The sequence below is a fragment of the Solanum tuberosum genome, unplaced genomic scaffold (assembly GCF_000226075.1).
Source record: "Solanum tuberosum cultivar DM 1-3 516 R44 unplaced genomic scaffold, SolTub_3.0 scf00008, whole genome shotgun sequence".
Lineage (NCBI taxonomy): Eukaryota > Viridiplantae > Streptophyta > Magnoliopsida > Solanales > Solanaceae > Solanum > Solanum tuberosum.
In genome coordinates this window covers 1,820,646-1,842,739 of record NW_006238934.1, presented here as the reverse complement: position 1 = coordinate 1,842,739, position 22,094 = coordinate 1,820,646, and the positions used below count along the sequence as shown (strand labels likewise).

The 22,094-nt window shown below is 31.5% G+C and overlaps 3 protein-coding genes across 3 annotated transcripts in view; 2 read left to right on the top strand and 1 right to left on the bottom strand.

The window, feature by feature from the left end:
- Nucleotides 1-4,220: 4,220 nt before the first annotated feature.
- LOC102605677 (peroxidase 21-like) lies at nt 4,221-7,308 on the top strand. The gene is made up of 5 exons (XM_006339236.2): nt 4,221-4,340; nt 4,867-5,015; nt 5,453-5,641; nt 6,267-6,432; nt 6,777-7,308. The coding sequence occupies exons 1-5, from the start codon at nt 4,259-4,261 to the stop codon at nt 7,178-7,180; spliced, it is 990 nt and encodes a 329-aa protein (XP_006339298.1). The 5' UTR covers nt 4,221-4,258; the 3' UTR covers nt 7,181-7,308.
- A 5,351-nt stretch (nt 7,309-12,659) lies between these two features.
- On the top strand, nt 12,660-15,732 carry LOC102579352 (L-type lectin-domain containing receptor kinase VIII.1-like). The gene has a single exon (XM_006339001.2). The coding sequence runs from the start codon at nt 13,332-13,334 to the stop codon at nt 15,492-15,494; it is 2,163 nt and encodes a 720-aa protein (XP_006339063.1). The 5' UTR covers nt 12,660-13,331; the 3' UTR covers nt 15,495-15,732.
- Nucleotides 15,733-18,815: 3,083 nt separating this feature from the next.
- The window catches only part of LOC102579025 (cell number regulator 8-like), a 5,663-nt gene continuing 2,384 nt past the window's right edge, over nt 18,816-22,094 (bottom strand). Inside the window, exons 2-3 of the mRNA XM_006339000.2 lie at nt 20,013-20,215; nt 18,816-19,218 (exon numbers count right to left, since the gene is read on the bottom strand). Of these exons, the coding sequence (XP_006339062.1) occupies nt 18,985-19,218; nt 20,013-20,215 (437 nt within the window). The 3' untranslated portion in view covers nt 18,816-18,984. The remainder of the gene's footprint in view (nt 19,219-20,012; nt 20,216-22,094) is intronic.

Here is a 22,094-nt window from a genome sequence, read left to right as displayed (position 1 = left end):
AATCTTCTACTATTGCTACAAATTAGATCTCATAAATATTAGGGAAAAAATTGAAAAAATTCAAACAAGTAGAGATATATAGTTATCTAAGTATATGTGGCTACCTAGTGGAGTCATATATCTCCTACCTGAAGGATTAAAGGTACATGTGTATCAATTCAAGAAATAATACTTGTTTGAAATATTAGAAAATATATGAGCCAAGAAGTATATTTAAATCCAACCCAAACAATTTTGTGAATGTAACGTACACTACCACCCACATTGCCAAAATTTTGGTCATTAATTGTTTAGTAATATCATAAATATGATAATGAGTTAAAAAAACTTGAAAATAAAAAGAACCGTAGGCTAAAACAACGGATTGATAGGCAGTTTTGTTGGCCTAGGTAAAAGACAAAGGAAAACAAATTTGGATTAAGATAACAGTTGAGCTGATTATTTTAGAGTCTGAAGCAGCGATTGCGAAGCAAAAAAACTGATGTTAATAAAAAGCCTAGGAAATTTTATATTCGACAAAATACTGACTTGAACTGGATAGCGTTTACAAATACGAAGTCAACTGTTGAGAAGGATGAGTTAATGAGTTAAAACTTGTCTCGATAAGGCGATAGCAAAACATGAATAATCCTTCAACGTATTGACTTGACCATGGCAAAAAATGAGGCATCTCATGAGCACCGGACATTGACATTTAATTTGCACTATAGTATGGTTTTAAATGTAACTTTACTATAACAATAATTTATTTACATATTCTCCTTTATCAAGCCTTTCCTTGTCTATTAAAAAAAATAGTGACGGAATAATATATGTTTTCACTCTAATATAAAAAATAATAATATTTGATTTAACGTATAACAGTACAAAATCAACTTTAAATCATCTTATTACAATTACTAAAATTTTATCAAAATTTAACATAATACATATTTATTCTTCGATCATTGCCAAAATTATGTCGAGTGTTTAAATCTATTATGGACTATAATGAATGATATATGGGTATTTTCTCATTTTGTGAACCTTATAATTATTTCTTGTGTATGAGCATTATAACTTTAAAGCCAAATGTGTTTAGTCAATTTTGTCTTTTCTTCTAAGGTAAAAAGAAAAACTTTCATCACTATTATTATAATTTATCAAATTTATGTTCGTTATTTTTTTTTAGACGATGATCTATCGGAATTTCGTCTCAATTTTCCAACGACTTTTTAGTTGTATTTGGCGGTCGAAAAACAGACGGTACAAATCCAACCACATTATTTAAAACTAGACTTAATTCCACTCACAATTTTTATTATTATTATATATACAAAAGAAAATCAGCACCACATGCTTTACTGATGATTTAGTTGATTTACTCCATTAATTAGCAGTTATAATGCTGCTAACTTAGGATTAAAGTTAACATCAATTTTCACTTATACCATTTTAACTAGACTTTGTTTATTTTAGACACTTCATGTAATATCTTGCTATATTATTTTGACACATTTTGTTCATGACATGTCATAGTGAGTGTTATAGACTGCTTACCCTCGTATGGAAAGCTTATTTAATCTATTTTTATTTTATTTTTTTCTTCTTTTCTTCCCCATTTCCTAAAACTTAAACTCCTTCCATGAAGAAATAGATCCAATGCTACTACAGAGGAAGAAACGGATTTGAGCGCCAAGATATTTCAATCTTAAACATAGGAATGATTGTGCAAGTGGGGCGGTGGAGAAAAAACATAGGAATTGCTGTGCAAGTGGATAATTTTTTTAAAAAATATTTGGATAAAAAGTTGCCAGATCTAAAATATATTCGAACTTCGATCGAAATCGTTTTAACAATTCCAAACTTTGGGCAGGGTCCTGCCCAAAGTTTGGGATTATTACAGCAATTCGGTCAAAGTTTAGATCTATTTCGAACACTTTTCCCTTTTATTTTCTACTCAAAATTTATTATTTAAGAATTATTTTCACTATATATACCACGTGTCTTTATTTAATTCGTCATTTTGACACGCCATTAATGAGTATATTACACATTTGATTGGTTGCCAAAAATGTGTCAAAATGACAAGTCAACACATGATAAGAGGTGTCTAAAAGTCTAGTTAAAATGTCCAAGTGAAAGTTGATGACAACTTTAGGAGGTCACCCATGAATTCAGCCAAAAAATAATAGTGGGGTAAGTGCACGCTTGGTAGTACTAAGGGGTCGTTTGGTTGAGAACAAGTTATCTCAAAATTAGTTATTTTGGAATTAGCTACACCTGAATAACTTATTCCATCATTATGGTATTAAATGGTGGGATAAATTATCCCAAACATGACAACGAAATAAGAAACAGAATTTTTATCCCATCACTATATATTTGTTTTTATCCTTTACACCAAACGACCCCTAAAAGTCATATTAACCATAGCTTAATATCGTGGTTCACACAACTTGTTAATATTTGTTAGAAAAATATTATTAAAAAAATTAAGGATTATTAGAAATTTCTCTAATTAATTTTACTCAAAAGAATTAATGACATTTTTATTAGCCTTTAAAGACTACATTATCTACCATTACTTTTTTTTTTATCAAACATAACTGATGCCAATATCTCGTAAATTTAATTTGGTGGAATCAATTGTATTTATGGTCATTTACTACTATTCTTAACTCTTGTTTTAAAATGTTGGAAGATTTTGATATAGTCTTTTCCTATATAAATTTATACTGACTATGGTATTGTAATGTTGACGCTTGGCGATTAATACAAATTTAGTTACCAAATAAAAGAGGAAGTGGAAAATAGAGATTGGATAAGAATGGAGTGAAAAACAGTGAGTTACTGTATGGGAATTTCTTTCTTTTTTGATTCTTTTTTACTGGTTTTCTATAATAAAAAATCTTGGTAGATTCTCATTTCTATTTTATTTTTTTTACCTGACAAGCTTATTGAATATTGAGAAATGCATCCAAATTGAGTGAAATATTCTTAAAGGACAATATCACAAGCACACGTCAAGCTATGAGAAGTTAGAGTTCGTATGGATTGGATTAAAAAAAGTAATTTTTAAATCACAAATAAAAAGTCAAATTTAAATGACTTTTAAGTTAAAAAATAAAAGTAGGGGAGACCTATTTTTGGGTTTTTAATTTATTTTAAGTCATTTTAAACTTATTTTAGTTATTTTTAACCTTGTCAAACACTTCCTAACTTATTTTAAGTCATTTTTTAAACTTATTTTAAGTTAATTTTATATTTGCTAAACATTTCCAGAAGTCAAAAACTGACTTAAAAATATATTTGACTAATTTTTAAGCCAATTAAACACCCTCTTAGTTATGTGATTTTCAATATTTGATAACAATGCTGCACTCCCCACTATGAAATTTCCCACTAAATTGTGGTTATTGTTTGTTTCACCAACAAAAGGGGTGGCAAAGCCATACAAAATGTCAAACATATTATTCCATAAATAATCAATGTTCTTCTTGTCTATTGTGACCTTAGTTGTTGATGGACCAGATATGTTGACGTTTATTTTTGTTTCATATTCGAGTTCGGTATTCACATTGAAGTCCGATAAAAACAAATATTGGAATCTAATTAAATTCGTTTTCGCTCTGAAAAGTCCCATATTGGGGTAAAGTGTAAAGCACTCCCTAACAAAGACGACTATATACTCAGGTGCACTCGATGAAGGAGTATTTACCACTCCACCTCAATCCTTGTTGGTCCATATATGTTTTGTCAATGTCTAATTCTTATAGACTGAAAAATAATACTCTCTTTTTAGTCCATATTAAGTGAAATGTTCGGTCGTGGCACACCTCTTAAGAAAAATATGTTAGGACATAAATAAAATGCTATTTTCTACATACCATCACCCTTTTGATTATTTCAAACTATTCTCCTAGAAAATGTTAAGTAGTGAAGAATCTTGAAGGGCAAATATGAAATAGAAAAATTAATTATTTTCTTGAATTTTGAACAATTTACTTATTCATTTAATATGGATTCGAACGAGTGATATTTACGTTTTCGGTATATATATATATCTGAGAGTAGTTGCCTTCAGTGGGAGAAATCCATGCGTGGGTGAATATTTGTAGCTAAAATTAAAGGTCAAATATAGTGTCTTAGTGGAACTATGCTTGCATTTTAATCCTTCTTCCACTTACATTACACTAACATAAACTTTAATTTTACTATATAAGGATTTGGCATTTTGGGCATTTGATATTAAGAGGAAAATTACAAGACTAGAGATATGGCCACAAAAACCCAACATTTTGGTCCCTCATCAACATTCATCACTCTATTTTTAGTGTTACTCCTCCACATTCATTATGGTACTTCTTCCCTTATATTTATCTATTATTCTTTGGCTTAAATTATATACATTCATAGTATAATGAAGTTATCAAAATATATGCGCTCTGTTTTAATTTATGTGAATGTGTTACTGAGATTTGGTGTTAAACAATTCGTTTTTACTATAATTTTTTAAACTTAGTAAAAAATATTTTATAACATTAGTTATGGTCGAACTTTAGTGTTTTGACCCCGTATTCCGAACCCCTTCACATAAATTAGGACACATAAAAGAAAGAGTAACTTGCTATAGGTTAGTTACCATTTATTTCATATTATCAATTAATGCTATTAAATAGATTTACTTATTGAAGTGGCATGATATTATGTAAATATTCCGAGTTTTTTCTAAAGCTTTATTTTCATTTATATAACTTCAATTTTATTTTTTTACTTAGAAGTAAAACGACCTTTTTGTCCAAGTATATTTATTTTTTTCCTTTTTCTAGTTGTAATTATGAATTATTAACAATATATATGTGGTAATTGTTGATTTTATTTCAGCAAAAAGTGATCTCAAGTTAAATTACTACTCAGAGAGTTGCCCAAGAGCTGAAGAAATCATAAAAGAACAAGTCAACAAGTTGTACCACAAGCATGGGAATACTGCCGTTTCTTGGATCAGAAATCTATTTCATGATTGCATGGTTAAGGTAATATATATTTTATACGACTATGTTTGACTGGACGTAAAATTTAAAAGATATTTTTAAAAAAAAAATAATTTAGTGCATATAACAAAAGTACCTTAAAGAATTTGTGATATTTATACATGTCATGTCATGTCATTTTTATGGCTAGCTCATGTTATTAAGGGGTCATTTGATCCGGAATAAGGTTATTCTACGATTGTAATCTCACATCGAATATGAAATAAATAGACATACCAAGATATTGGTATATAATTTGTTTCAATATTATAGCTAATACCAATATCAAACACGGGAAAAATATACATAATATAATTCAAATAATTTTATATCTAGATTCATATCCCAAGCCCAATAACCAAATGACCCCAGTTTATCAAATATAGAAATGTGACATTTTTGTTCCTGATTATATTAAATGGTGAATATTGTTGGTGAAGTCATGTGATGCATCAATACTGTTGGACAAAACAAAGGAACAAACATCAGAGAAGACATCTCAAAGAAACTTTGGGATGAGAAATTTCAAGTATATTGAAACTATCAAAGAGGCTCTTGAGAATGAATGTCCCAATATTGTTTCTTGTGCTGATATTGTTGCTCTTTCTGCTAGGGATGGTATTGTTATGGTAAGTTAAATGTATTTAGCCTCCTCTCATCAACTTTATTTTTTTTCTTATAAAATTAAGTATATATATATGGTTTACATATTAGGAATGACAAATAGGTCGTCTAGATTGAATTTGAACAGATTAAAATAAATTGAATCAATGAATGAGTCATTCAAAAAATTACATCGAACGACTTTGAAAATTGGTGATTTTAAAATTTTGAATCCCACTTACCACATGAGCAATTAAGCATTCAAAGTTCAAAGTCAAACTCTGTTGAGCGTGAAGTTTTGCTCATGAGACAAGCAAGGTAAAAAGTTTAAGACCACCAAGAGTAATTTTGCCCAATTATGTCCAAAAATTAGTTGGGCCAGCTGAAAATAGATTTAACAATGGGTTATAGCCTAATTTGTCTATTTCTTTTTACCAAATTTAATTTGTTCACTTACCAAAAACAAAAATTAATAGTAATTTTTTTTCTACTTCTTTATTTAAGCATAACATCTCAAACCCTAAAGAAAGATTATTTTTAAAAAAAATTAGATTTATTGACCCTAACTTTTATTATTAACTTATCCAAATTTAAAAGTATTTAACGAATCATATTTTCACAAGCTAATTTTATTCTGCGTGTTTGACATAGTTAGGAGGGCCACAAATTGAAATTAAAACAGGCAGATGGGACAGCAAAGATAGCTACTTAGCAGAAGTTGAGAGTTTCCTTCCAAATCACAATGATTCAATGTCTTTAGTTCTTTCTCGATTCAATTCTGTTGGTGTCGATACTCAAGGAACTGTTGCTCTACTTGGTAAACCACCCTCTCTTATACTATTTTTTCCGTCTCAATTTATGTGATACCTTTTGCTTCTCGAGAGTCAGTCTGACTAATCTTTGAAGCAATCGGATTCTATATATCAACTTAATGTTCTAAAACTAAAATATTCAAAAACTATACAAAGCATTTCTCACGTCAATACTTTACAATTTTACATAATCTAAATTTTGAAAAATGAAAAGTGTCACATAAAGTGAGATGACAGAGGAATTGTATGACTAGTATAAGTCAATATAGTTATTAATTCGATTTATTTTTTTAAAAAGAAAAACTCAGTTGACTTTTCGAAATATAATGGTGATCGATTGATGATGCAGGGGCGCACACGGTCGGACGAGTTCATTGTGTAAACATAGTACACAGACTCTACCCGACGGTTGACCCGACTCTTGACCCGGACTTTGCAAACTACCTCAAAACCCGATGCCCATCACCACAACCCGACCCGAAAGCAGTTGAATATGCTAGAAATGACCATATAAATCCAATGGTGTGGGATAATTTGTATTACAAAAACATTATGAGCAACAAAGGGTTATTAATTGTGGACCAACAATTAGTGTCTGATCCAACAACTTATCCATTTGTGGAGAAATTTGCTGCTAATAATTCTTATTTTAATGATCAATTTGCTAAATCTTTGATTATTTTGTCGGAAAATAATCCACTAAGTGGTGATCAAGGGGAGATTAGGAAAGTCTGTCGTCATGTCAACAAGTGATTAATTAGTGTTTTAGTTAATTAAAAGTACTTTTATTTGTCTTGTTGGTATGTCAACAACACTAGTAAAATTAATCAAGTGTACCAAAAATGTGCCTACGTTGTAATGTATGTGCACATAATTGCTAATTTTCTCTGTTTTTCGTGATGTATAATATATCAATATATAAAAGATCTACGATTATGCTTAAAAGATGTCAAATGGAGTTGGGATTGTACTGAATTAAGAGGGGTCAAAACGAACGAGTTAATAGGATTCTTACATAATTTTGATGTAATTTCTTATAAGTTGTTTACTTACCCAACATTTTTTTTCTTTGTTATAATTATGTTTAATAATATCACATTTAAAAGAATTTTTAAGATTGTTCATGGATCAACTTTGATTATATATTTAACCAAAATTTAGATTGAATTGTACAAGTAAAAATGAGTTTCATTTAACACATGGGCAGATCATTAACACACCAAAACGTGGACGAATTCAACTGATTATATTTTTATGAGCTAATTAATTTACCAGTCTTAGTTATTCTACCAATAAGGAGCAACTTGCAATATTCTCTCCCCACCATTTTTTTTTTTCCAATCACTAACTAATAACACCATGTGGACAAAATAAGTGAAGGGTGTGAAATAATGTTAATGGACACAGTTTCTTTACTTTTATACATTTTTTTGGAAAAGAAACAACTTTTATCTTTTCTCTCATTGTGAAAGTAATGTTAAAAATATTGTCTTTCCTTCACTTTTCCAGTTAGTTTCATATTTTGTTGGTACATATATATATTGTTCACCATTAGACAAACAAAAAGAATGTAACAATATTGATTGGGCCTCCACTTTTTATTTGTCAACCCATTTTTAACTTATGGTCCCCTTCTCAGCATAAAATTAGTTCTAATGTTTGGTCCAATTGACACCATTAGTTAGTACTCATAAGCTAAAACTTAAAACATGAAGTTGTATTTATTGGAGAACATTGTTATATTCTTAATGTAAGATTTTCAATGCAAATTTAAATATTTTTCGGAACTTAAAAATGATATTGAATACTGAGTGAAAAACAAGATTCTGAGAGGAATAGCAAGCGATGATGAGTTCATGTGGGAAATAGTAGAGTACTTTTAATGTTAAGTGTCTAGATTCATTTATCTCCTTAATTTAATTATTTTAGGTATGTGGTTTCTTAACTTATTTAGGTATGATTTTATGTAATTACGGCTAAGTTCATAGTGCGTGTAAAATCATTTATTAAATGTGAGTTTAATTAGAAGTGTTTCTTGTCAAATCTAACCTATAAAAGTCTCTCTTGTAATTATGTTGTTATATTAGTGGAACTATCTACTTATCCAAGGAGTATTTAATTTCGAAAAATTGTACTATACATACGAATCATTGACTTCTTATTGCATTTAATTTAGAGTTTTTTTATATTATGAATCCTGTTATCGAAAAATTATGACTATGTAACGATTTTAAAAATAAAGCTTTTTCAATGATATAAGAGTATTTCATGTTTATCTCCATCTTCTATTATTTTTACACAACATGATATTAGAATCCACCTAATTAATATTCCAACAATTCATCGTACCATTAGCTAGTAGATGACAAGCTTGTAAAATTAATGATATTATACGAGAAAAGCTAAGAATATAAGAATCTGAATTAATTAGTTCCATTAATGCTTATTAAATTCTTTACGTAAAATTGTCAAAAATAATAGTAATGATTTTTGTCATGATTTTAAAAATAATTATCTCAAATTATATGTCACTTAATCACTTTAGAAGTTCAAGATACAATTAGTTACTTATTTTTCATCTATAAGTAAATATTTAATGAAGAAATATTATATTTTAGATACAAATACATGTAAACTGATCTTCTTCTTTTTTTAAATTCCTCATAAAGAAAATGACTCATAATTTGAGATGGATGGAGAATAAGCTAACGATTACCTTGCACAATGATTAATTTGCTATCATTAAAATCTTTATATTATTATGAACAAATATATGAGAGTCATAATATACATCATTATGATCATCTAACCATGAAGAGATTAAATCAATATGAGAGATCTGACTCTAATTATGACAGACTCAATCATGCTAAAAACTCTTTAAATTTAGTCAATGACATTAAGCATCATATTTATTTATCAAATACTATAATATGATGAAGTGTAAAACGACTGCATGTGTATTAGAATCAATTATGTTTAAACAATTAATTAATGGGAAATTGCACATGATAAGGGATCTTAGACATATTAACTAATATCCAACTCTTTTCTCCGGTTTATTATTCCATTTTCTATATTATTTGCTCTCTTTAATTTGATAAAATCATGCTCTAACAATGGTTATTAAAAATATTTAAAATATAAAACTATAAAAAGGAGCATGTGTAGAGTAAGTAAGAAAACAAACTAATTAACATAGTATTGTTAGCAAACACCAATCTTAGTAGATTGTAGTTGTTTTTTTTTTGGTTTCGCCTGATATTTGATACTTACAGTGCTCATTTCTGTAGCGACGCTTTCAATAAAAAAATTCCTTTTTCATAGGCTCAAACCGATCAAAAGCTTTTGATTAAGAATGAAGGGATTTACGTATCACAACTCATTTCGGTTTGGTTGATTCTTGATTGTATACGTAGTTAGTATGAACAAATATTATATCATCAACTATATATCATACCAACCAAAACATTACGTAGTTTTCTCCCCATTATTAGCTAAATTATTATTTGTGTTGTCTTGTCAAGGTTGTTGTTCTTCTAATTTAATTATTGAAGTGGTTGTTATTTCTCTTTTAGTCTTGTTTCTTAATTATTTTTAATTTTATAATAGAATAGGCGCAAACCTTTAGTACGGAGGTTAGAATAACATCCATATAAACTCAATTTGGGTTTGTTAATTAACGTATAATGAATTAATTATACTTTTTAATCTTATAATAGAATTGGCGCAAACCTTTAGTACGGAGGTTAGAATAACATCCATATAAACTTAATTTGGATTTGTTAATTAACGTATAATTAATTAATTATACTTTTTAATTTTATAATAGAATAGGCGCAAACCTTTAGTACGGAGGTTAGAATAACATCCATATAAACTCAATTTGGATTTGTTAATTAACGTATAATGAATTAATTATACTTTCACGCGGTTGTGATGAGATGAATGAAATTTTTCCCTTTTTAATTAGAGGTCTTGAGTTCAAATTTTGAGAATAATAAGAACTATAGGAACAGTAGGCGTGGGCATAATAAGAACTATTAGGAACTAATTTGGTTCTTCGGTTTGGTGTTGGTGTTATTTTTTTTCAAAAGTTCAGTTCTTCGGTTCGGTGTTTGGTGTAAGGGTCTCAGAATTTCGGTTCACCGAAGAACCGAACTTTTTTTTTTTTAAAATAAAAATAAAATTCACTAAACTAAAAATTAAAAGTCAACTAACAATTAAATGATTAATGAACAAATCAAAGTAGCAACAAATGTACAATTCAATAGTTAACTTCAAATATTAATTCTCAAGAGGAACCAAAACATATTTTTATCAATGTACGTTATGTAAAGGAACCCATCTTCGTCCTTGTTTTTCTTGAGAAGTAGTTGGAGGCACAATGTTCTTGACAAAGATAAAAATAGGCTTTTAGTTAGCACAATAAGTGTTCCATGGCGAAGCACATCATTCGTTAACATACTTTTAAATTTAAGTATCTTATACTTTGATTTAGTCCTATTTTATTTTTCATACGCATCAAAAAAACGATTTAGAAACACTGAACTAAACCAAATCGAAGTAGAAAAAACCGAACCGAATTAGTTTGATTTAATCTACGGCGAACATTTTTCTAAAACCAAAAATCGAGGAACCGAATTGAAATTTAATAAAACCGAACCGAAGAACTGAATGCCCACCCCAATAGGAAGCACTTCCTCATTTGACAGACTACGTGGATGTGTGAATCTGAATTAGTCACATAAGTAAGTTTCAAATAGTAAATAATTAAATAAAAAATAGTTAAACTATAAATTTAATAGCGACCAAGTAACAACAAGAATTCAAAGCATTTTAACTGGTGGAAAAAAAGAATATTATCTAGCATGCTCTCTACGACAATACTTGCAATAAAATTTTCATAATTCCACGTATCCATAGTCAAAGAAATAGAGATAATAAAATCATTATAGTCGATTTGAGTTTGAAGTCTTTTTCTTTTGATGTTTAAATTTTAAATGTGCTCAGTCAGATATTATAATGTTTAAAATCATAATTTATCAATAATCAATTAAAAAAAAACTATATTCTACAAGATTCAGTCATGTGGTGCATTTTTTTCCCTTTTTTGTTTGCTTTTCTAGCTTCTTTTCTTGTTCCAATTTTCACTACAAGCATCTTCCTAGAGAACTTTCTCACATCTCAATGAACTTTTCAATAAAAAAAAAGTATTATTTTCATATTAATTTATGTAATATCGTTAAAATTTTGAGAGTCAGTTAAATCAAACCGTGGTTTATAATTAAAAGTTGGTAACATTATCCATTGTATATCTTAGCCCACCTTTTATGGAGATCCGTTTGGAATACATGTTATTTCATTACTTTGGGTTTCTTGGGAGAATAGCAAAGGCAACTACGAAACTTATTTATCTCTTGATTCTATATTTTCCATTATTTTATCAAAAAGCTAAACAAATAGTATTCTTTATATTTCAATTCATTAGACTCTACTTATTTGATTAAACATAAATTTTAAAATTTTTTTATGTATATTTATGTAATTATAAATCATGTTATTAAGAATAAAAAAAATAACAAATTAAATTTGATGGTGCATTATGAGACGTGATAAAAAGTCAAAAACTTATTGAACTTAATTTTATTGTCGACAAAACAATAAATGTCAAATGTTCAAGATGAGTCACCTACAACGTCATTATTAATATAAATTACCCTCAATTCTAGGCTAATGCAGTTTTAGAGATATTACATTCATCTAATTAAGTACTTTTGAGGTGGAGTATAATTTTTACGTGTAAGAAATTAAGAAAAGTTGCAATAAACAATATATATAAACTCATAACATTAAAACTAGAAAAAAAAAAATATAGAGTTCAATACTAAAAATCTCTAAGATTGAACCCATAAACATGGAGCTAGTAGAGCTGAGAATAGATGTTGAACTTTCTTTGATCTCTTTTTTATATTTCAAATCCTCTTTACTAAAAATTTCAACTCTAATACGATTCCATAAAGCGAACATCTTGAATCTGTCTTTGTCTATGCTCTCAATTACTTAAAATTTATATCGTGTAAAGCTTATTATTTAAAAAGTACATCATATCAGAGCTCGAATTCAAAATTCTTGTGTTAAGTCTTCTCCTTCCCTACAATCATTAGTATATATTATCCTCTTAATCACACTTCAGTACAAAACAAAACATGATTGGGACCTCTTCTAGTTAAAAGAGAATAGCAAAAGGTATCTTTACTTTATTATCATAGAAAGTTTTCTACCGTTGTACCCAATAAATACGTGTTTCCTTTGGATTCTCTGCTTCATTCACACCCCTCTTCTTCACCCCCATAATCCTCACTCTTCTCCCCCTGTTTCCAGCTTTCTTCAAAAAATTTCACTATTTTCTAAGCTAAAAAAAAAGCTAAAAATCAAATCTTTGTGCAATTTGATCTTCATTGTGCAATGGGGTTTTGCTAAAATCTAGCAATGAAGTCAATTCTTGAAGAACTTTCCAGCAACATTCCTGTAAAAGTCATCCTGTTGTAGTGTTGTTCTCTCTTGTCTACTTTCTTGCATTTTCACTGTTTCTAAGCTCAAAAAATAGCTAAAAATCAAATCTTTGTGCAATTTGATTTTCATTGTGTAATGGGGTTTTGCTAAATCAATTCTTGAAGAAATTTCCTTCTGTAAAAGGCATCATGTTGTAGTGTTGTTCTCTCCTTAATCCTCACTCTACTGTGTCAGTTTTCTACTTTTTTGCATTTTCACTGTTTCTAAGCCCAAAAAAATAGCCTACCCTTTTTGTATCTTCACCAAATTCTTGTGATTTGGTGTGAAAAATCTTACCTTTTATACAATTTGATCTTCATTCTCTGATGGGTTTTGCTAGAATCTAGCAATGACATCAAATCTTGAAAAAAAATTCAGGGACTTTCTTGTATGGTTCATCTTATTGTTCTGTTTCTGTAGTATTAGTTCAACATTTGGTAAAACTGATTTCGATTTTGAAAATTTAACACTGAGTAGTTTAAAGCTTCTTGGTGATGCACACTTGAGTAACAACACTGTAAGGTTGACAGGTGATCTTGCTGTACCAAATTCCGGTGCCGGAAAAGTTCTGTATTCAAAACCAGTAAGATTCCGGCAACCGGGGTTTGATTTTCCGGCGAGTTTCTCGACATTCTTTACATTTTCAGTTACTAATTTGAACCCATCGTCAATTGGTGGTGGTCTTGCTTTTGTGCTTACGCCGGGTGATGAGTTAGTAGGTGATGCTGGAGGGTATATGGGAATCTTGGATGCTAAAGGGACACAAATTGGTACAATTGCTGTGGAATTTGACACCCTTATGGATGTTGAATTCAAAGATATTAATGGAAATCATGTTGGTTTGGATCTAAATTCAATGATTTCAACTGAAATTGGTAATTTGGATTCCATTGATATTGATCTCAAGAGTGGTGATTTGATTAATTGTTGGATTGAATATTCTGGTTCTAATGGAGAGATGGATATATTTGTGTCATATACTAATCTCAAGCCAAAAGAATCATTTTTATCAGTTAACATCAATCTTGCTGAGTATGTAAATGATTTCATGTTTGTGGGGTTTTCTGGTTCAACTCAAGGGAGTACTGAGATTCATAATATTGTGTGGTGGAGTTTCAGTTCATCATTTGATGCAACTCCAAACTCGGGGGAGGTGGTGGCTCCACCACCACCGCCAACGACTAGTTTGATGAACCCAACGGCAGATTCTGTCGCGTTGCCACCACCTTCTATGGCTCCATCAGAGTCTAATAGTAGTACACCAGGTGTATTACAAGAAAAGAGAAGTAGGAAATGTCATAGCAATTTTTGTAAACAAGGTCCTGGAGCTGTTGTTGGTGTGGTGACTGCTGGTGCATTTTTTCTTGCATTTGCTACATTGGTACTTATTTGGTTATACTCCAAAAGGTTCAAGAGAGTTAAAAATTCTGAGATTGTGGCATCTGATATCATCAAAATGCCTAAGGAGTTCAGCTATAAAGAGCTTAAATTGGCCACGAAAGGTTTCATTCCAACGAGAATTATAGGCCGTGGTGCATTTGGGACTGTTTACAAGGGCATTTTATCGGATACTGGTGGCATTGTGGCAGTCAAGAGATGTAGTCATAATGGACAAGGGAAAGCAGAGTTCTTATCTGAATTATCTATAATTGGAACCCTTAGGCATAGAAATCTTGTTAGGCTTCAAGGATGGTGCCATGAGAAAGGTGAAATTTTGTTGGTTTACGATCTTATGTCTAATGGGAGTCTTGATAAGGTGTTATTTGAATCAAGAATGGTTCTTTCATGGTCACATAGGCGAAAAATTTTGATAGGTGTTGCTTCTTCCTTGGCATATTTGCATCAAGAATGCGAAAACCAGGTGATTCATAGGGACATTAAGAGTAGTAACATCATGTTGGATGAAGGGTTCAATGCAAGATTAGGAGATTTTGGATTAGCAAGGCAAGTTGAGCATGACAAGTCCCCCGATGCAACGGTAGCAGCTGGGACAATGGGCTACTTGGCTCCAGAGTACTTGTTAACCGGAAGGGCAACCGAAAAAACTGATGTTTTCAGCTATGGAGCAGTGGTTCTTGAAGTGGCTTGTGGAAGGAGGCCAATTGAGAGGGAAACAACTAAAGTTGAGAAAGTTAGAGTGAATAGCAACTTGGTTGAATGGGTATGGGGGGTGCATAGAGAAGGGAATTTACTAAATGCAGCTGATTCAAGACTTTGTGGTGAGTTTGATGAACAAGAAATGAGAAGGGTTCTAATGATTGGGCTAGCTTGTTCACATCCCGACCCTACGGCTAGACCAACAATGAGAGGTGTAGTTCAAATGCTGGAAGGTGAATCTGAAATCCCAATTGTCCCAAGAACTAGACCTTCTATGAGTTTTAGCACATCACATCTTCTAATGAGTTTGCAAGATAGTGTTTCTGACTTAAATGGTTTGATCACACTTTCCCCTTCATCATCCGAAAGTAGCTTCACTGGTGGTCGCAATGGCAATGGCATGGAGTTGGTCTAAATGCAAGACTAAAAAAGACTTGACTTTTCGAGTTAATGCACCCATAAGAGCCCAACAATCCCACATATGGGGCCACCATCAAGGCGGAACAGACACAATAACTACTCTGATTGGGCGTGGACAAGGAAAAAGTGGCATCTTTTTTGTTTTGTTCATAAATTCATTAATTTTATTCATAATATATATGTACCAAATAAGCTTTAAGATTTAGTAATGTAATTTTCTCCTTTTCCTTTCATATACTATAGTCCATTGAGTGCAAGATTAGAGATATTTAGTGGGGAAAATAAATAAATATATGAAATCCTTTTCTTGATTTTGGTTTGGTGGATTGTCTTTGTAATGAGGTGACTAGTTTCTTTTTGAAGTTATCTTTTTGTCAAAAGACTACATGAGAGTTTGAGTAGAGGTTTGGTAAAGTGTGAATACGTGTTGTTTAGTGTGACAACCACCAAAAGAAATGCATATTTATTGGTAGATTTTAGTACTTCTTTAGTATTATTGGCTGCTAAAGAAAAGAATTTTCCTCTTTTAATGTCCTTAATGGATAAAATTTCCCTATTAATAGTTACCACTACTAGAAATGTTTATTTCTTTGTTAAAATAATCCAATAATTTATCTCGGATATCATCTCTTTATCACACAATTGTTAAAAAGAATGTCACTTGATATACTTTGGTTGTTGGTTAGTAAGTGAACGATTCGAGTATTAAAATCAACATAGTTTCATGTTTGGTAGCATTTTAATTGTTATGTAAATAATTCAGCACACACTACGTATAGTGTTTAGTTATTAGTTTGTAGTTCCATATAACTAAAATATGTAGATAGAAAATCATGTATTTTATTCCACGTAGAAGACGGGAGAGATAAATTTTGGAATTATTAGCTTAAACTTTAAACTCGGAATAACTTTGTTCGCTAACCAAACGGCTGACATTGAGCAAAGGACAACTTTTTGTTTTATTTTTCTTTTTAATTAAGTGTCGGTTATAGAATGAGTCTTGTAGTAGCTAAAATATTGAAGGTCCTTTCACATCATAGTATGACTTGACATTAGTTTTTCTTTTTTTTTCGCACTCGATTTATTTGAATTCGCGTGGAGAAATCCAACATTGAAGGGTAAGTATTCCCTAACAAAGATAACTCGTACTCAAGAATCAATCTAGTTTGTTTTTTTCTTCTTCCAACTGTCATTAAATAATTACTCAATTTATATTGGCCAATTTCCCAGCCATCCTTTTTCTGGGACCCTTCTCATTTATAACTACGAGGGTGTTTGGATTGATTTAAAAGTTAGTCAAATTTACTTTTAAATTAGTTTTTGAATTCTAAAAGTATTTGACAAATATAAAAAATAACTTAAAATAAGTTAGAAAGTATTTGGCAAGGTTTAAAATGACTTAAAATAAGTCAAAAACCAAAAGTAGGTCTCCCCTACTTTTTATTTTTTGACTTAAAAGTCATTTCAGTTTAAATTTTTATTTTTGATTTAAAAGCTATTTTTTTTAAGTCAATCCAAACGGGCTCTACGATGTGTCCTCTTTTGTTTTGTATTAATTTTTTTTCAAATAGATATAGAGTGGGAGATCATCTATATATTCTAAAAAAAAATTCTTCCAATGCTTTCATTGCCCACACTATGGTGGAATTGTTAGGCAAATAGCACAATATTGACATCCAACATAGTAAAAACTTATTTGAAATAATATAGTGTCGTGACAAGTCATTATCTTTTACAGTTTAATAATACACAATTCATTATAAGGAGAAGAAAGGATCGGAGTTCTTCCTAATTAATGAGGGGGGAAATTAAATAGATTCAACATCTAATAGATATGCATAAATAATAATTTAATTATAATAATAATATAATTTTTCATCAAAGGAGATTTGAACCTCTCAATCCTATCTGAATTCGCCTCTGGACGTATATAGTAATGCATTCTTACCTATTGTATAAGGTAACTAATTTTATTTTTATGATTACGAAGAAACTCATTTGTATAATTTATAGATATGCTTTAGATGACGTGATAGTATACCATTTTTTTTTTGTATTGTTGATATATATAACTCTTCAATTTTGTATTGTTGAGACATACTTTGGTCAGACAAAAACAGAAATTTAAAATACTTATTCGTGTTCAATGACAAATCTTGGAGCAACAAAATTTAAATTAAATTAATTAATGTCAGAGTATAGTTTGTCAATATTCATAGTAACCCAAATTAATTTTTGTACTTATTATTACTGCAAAAATTCTTCTTCACTGATTAAATGCCGACCAAATAAGATGATAAAATCCCACATGCACACAGGTTCCAGTGAGAATCTTGATTGGTGAAATAAAAAGTTTTAGATATTACTTTTTGGTAACTCTATTATATCTCACGGTCGCTACAATTTCTATTTTTCGAATGAGTATTTTATGTGCATTGGGTAAAATCTTTCACTGTTTAATAGCCTGCAAATTACACCAAAAATATAAATCGCACTGGGTAAATCCTGTGCGACATACTCAGCTCAGAATGCATTGAGGGAGATCGACCCCGAACCCCGGGTCATCTACATCCCAAAGAACCAAAGTTAGAAATTATTATTATAATTATTACTATTATTCACCAAATGTGAACATGAATCTCTGAATGGACTCACATGCAATATGATATTTTTGGACAGTTATGGGTAAGGATGTCAATGATTTATTAAAAAACAACTTACATATAAGTGTAACATGTCTAACTTATCCAAGTCTGAGTAGGTTGGATTGGGAATTAGAATAATTGACCAATCAATTGTGTTACATTTAAATGTTTAAAATAAATCAATTTGGACTATCTAGACAGCACAAATTGACATATCAACGACTGGTAAAAAAAATAGGGGAAAAACACTTTTTTTTACTTGTGATAATGTATGGTCAAAAGCACTTATATGAGACATTATTTTTTACCGAGTTTTGTATTTGAATCGTTACTAACTATTTATCAAAACACATATCGATATCAATGAGTCAGTTGTTATGTAGACATAATTTTATGAGCAAACTTAAGTTGTCACACCATTTTTGTGATTGTATTTAAACATCTGATCTAGTAAGCTTTGAGGTGTGTTTTGATAAATAATTGATAATTATTACGTATTCGGTGTGATCTTGAGGTCGATGAAGTTGAAATAAAGACCATTGAAAACTAGGATCAACCAATTAAAGAAGAAAATGTTAAATAATCTCGTTTACTATATATACACAAAATCAGATTCATCAACAGATTTCTTGTATGATTAATCCTGATTTCATACAAATTGCAAATCCATCTCTTTTATATGTATGTATACATTAGTATATATTATAACCTACACAGTCAAGTTTTACAAGTAAATTTTCCAGTAATTAAGGAAAAAATTCCAAGTATAATATTAGAGAACATTGTAACAAATAAAATCAAGTAGCAAATGTTATGGAGTCAATGGCATAGCGATTACTATTAGCGACCCATGGTCTGGTCCCCAGGAGGCATCATAAATCCGACTGGTTTGGCGTTGAATCCAGGATGAGGAAGCCTACGACGAAGTTCACGACCTTCCTGGCAAAGAGCACAAGGGTGGCAGAAGATATGAGTTAAGAAGTCACAAGTCGACTCACAATGCTCGCGGCGTTCCTCATCCTCAACAAAGCCCCCATGGCACCCACATGAACTGGTGACTGCCTCACAGTTACCCTGCAAAGGAAATAACTCTTAGAACGTGTTTCCAAACATTCGTTGTAGAATAAGAAATGATAGCAAGAGCTCTCCTAGGTACCATTTATCCAAAAAAATACATGAAATGATGTGGAAACTGCAGGATCTAACAAAAGCTGGATGATGTTAACCAAAATGTATGTGCAGTAAATGACTAGAGAGAACAATCATGGTTTAGATGAGCCATTATAGAATGACATGGTCAGTGAGGATCCATAGAGTTATTTGTGGACGAGATAGAATTGATCGACGAGACATGCGGCGGAGTTAACGATAGACAGGAGATTTGTAAACAGACCCTAGAGTCTAATGACTTCAGGCTGAACAGGACTGGAACAGGGTACAACAAGTGCAAGTTCAGTGTCGCATCACAGGAGGTGGATGGGGAAATGAGGATTGATACGAAAGTCATCCCAACATAGAAAACTTCAAGATCTTGGGTCTATAATCTAAGGAAATGGGGAGAACGACGAGGATGTCACATATTATATCTGGGAGTGGATGAAATGGTGGCTCGTAGTGTCCTATGTGATAAGAATGAGTCACTGAGGGGACAGAAACATCCATTAAGTATCTTGTTATTGAACATTTATCTTCATGCGAAGAATGTAGAAAGGTAAGTTCAATATCACAAGCCTCACAAAGGGGACAGAAACATCCATATAAAATATTAACATGCACTGAAACAACTGCGAAATTTTAGGTCACACAAATGACATAGATAAAGCACTTGAAAGGATAAAAAGAAAAAAAAAAACAAGGAGACAGCCAACCTCAAGATTAAACCTCTGCCGGATAGCTGTACGGTTGGGATATGAAAACCAGGGTGCCATGCAGTTCCAGCCGAAAAAGGACTGTCCAATCAGGAATAGACCAGTGTAAGGCAAGCAGTGATTAGTAAAACTTCCAGGAGAAGACCCAATTCTCTCCGCATTGCTTCCATAGAGCACGCATGGTGCCAGAGTTCCTAACAGACCTGTGCAGTGCCCACAACTGGCATTGTTAGTATGATGAAGAGATGACAAGAAAGCAAGGGAACGGAACCCATAACATCTTTAAGTATCAAGAATGAAATTCTTTTCTGAAACTATATCAAGAATGAAATCTTACTGCAAATATAACTCTAAGAGGCAACAACTTGAACCAAAATTGACTTATTCAGTGAAGCACACCGCAGAATACTCAAGAAATTGTGCCCACATGGCACATATAGAACTTGTCAAGGTTGAACACAATGGAGAATGTGAACAAATTATATAAAAGCAAGTTAGAGAACAATTTTTTAACATAAACTAGGTGTCAACAAGTTCACAGTTTTGTTTTTTCTAACAGGATAGTTCCTATAGTATGACTCCGTATGTCGATGCATATGACCCCTTCCAATAAGTTTGCACCACTGGTATAGCAATTGCAGTTGTATCAAATGAAACATATAAACATTTTCGTTTCTAGAACCAATATAATGACTGATTGGACACATAAACTAAAAGATTATGTAACATCTTGCACCTAGAAACGACTAGAAAGTTTAAAATCTGAAAATACTTATTTTTGGAAAGAACAAGAAAAAATCTGGAAAATTTGTCTAAGTTAGAAAAGTGAGTTTTGGTCATTTTCAAATGACCATAACTCCTAGCTCAGGATGAGTTAGGAGTAGTTCTTGATATGGTTGGAAAGCCCTTGGGAAGATCTTTCCAACGCCGCCGAGTTTGCGCTATTTCGATATCGTATGAGTGAGTTATGCCTTTCGGAAGTTGGGTTGTTGGATTGAGGAAAGTCCAAATCCGGATTTAAGGAAGGGCAAACTAGTCTTTTCTCTAATTAATTTTCTAATTCATTTTTAGGGGTTTATTGGGGTAAAAACAGAACTTAATTCAGTTTTGAAAAATTAGAATACTCTTAAGGCTTGGAGAAGGGAGAAAGGAAGAAAGAACGGGAGAAAAAGTCAAGAATTCGCCAAGATCATCCAAGCGGTTCGAGTGGAATTCGTCGGGGGTGATCCCTACAAGGTATATGAGATCTTTTAGTGATGGGTTAGTTCACCCACACACCAACTTGTTTCAATTCAGCAATTTTGGGTTGTTCACATGTTAAAAAGTGAAGTTCTTAAAGGGCATCGTTAAGTTCTTGATTGGTTGTGTTGTTGAAGTTTCTTGTTGATTTGATTCGTGTTTCCGGGTGGATTTTCGAGTTAGATCTGTTGTAAGTTGAGAGTACTAATGACCCTAAGTGTTTGGGGAAAGAACTAGGGAAGATTGGAGGGTTTAGAGATGAAAAACGAAGGAGAAAAGTCAGAATTTTTTTGGGTAAAAAGGGTGGGGCGCCGCGCCAGCCAGTGCGCCCCAAAGCAGTGTCTGAAGCTTTGGCCTTGGGGCGCCGCGCCAGCCAGCGTGCCCCAACATGTTCTCTGAACGCCTCTCAGAGCGCCAAGGACGCCAGTGCACCCCATTCTTCCCCCATCTTTTCGTACTTGTTCCTAAGCGATGTACCTATGATTTCTAGTTGATTCCAACACTCTAAAGGGTACATCTAAAACATCATGAAAACCATCCATAAACATGAGATCATAAACCTTGAATCCATAATCCAATTCAAGGAAAGTTAAGATCAAAGTCAAAGAAGTTAAGAGTCAAGTCTTCAAGTTGAGAAGCAAGTCAAAGCAAAGTTTTTTAAAGTTTTCAAGAGTTTTTAACAATGTTTTAACTTCGTTTTAAGACTCAAGTTTTCAAGTTAAGCAAAGAGTAATGAGTTGATTTCATTTCTCAAAAGTTATAAGGGAACTAAGTATTCCCTAAGAGTTTATAAATGTTTTTACACATTTGAGCAAGAAAAGGGAACATCGATTCCAAGAGAGC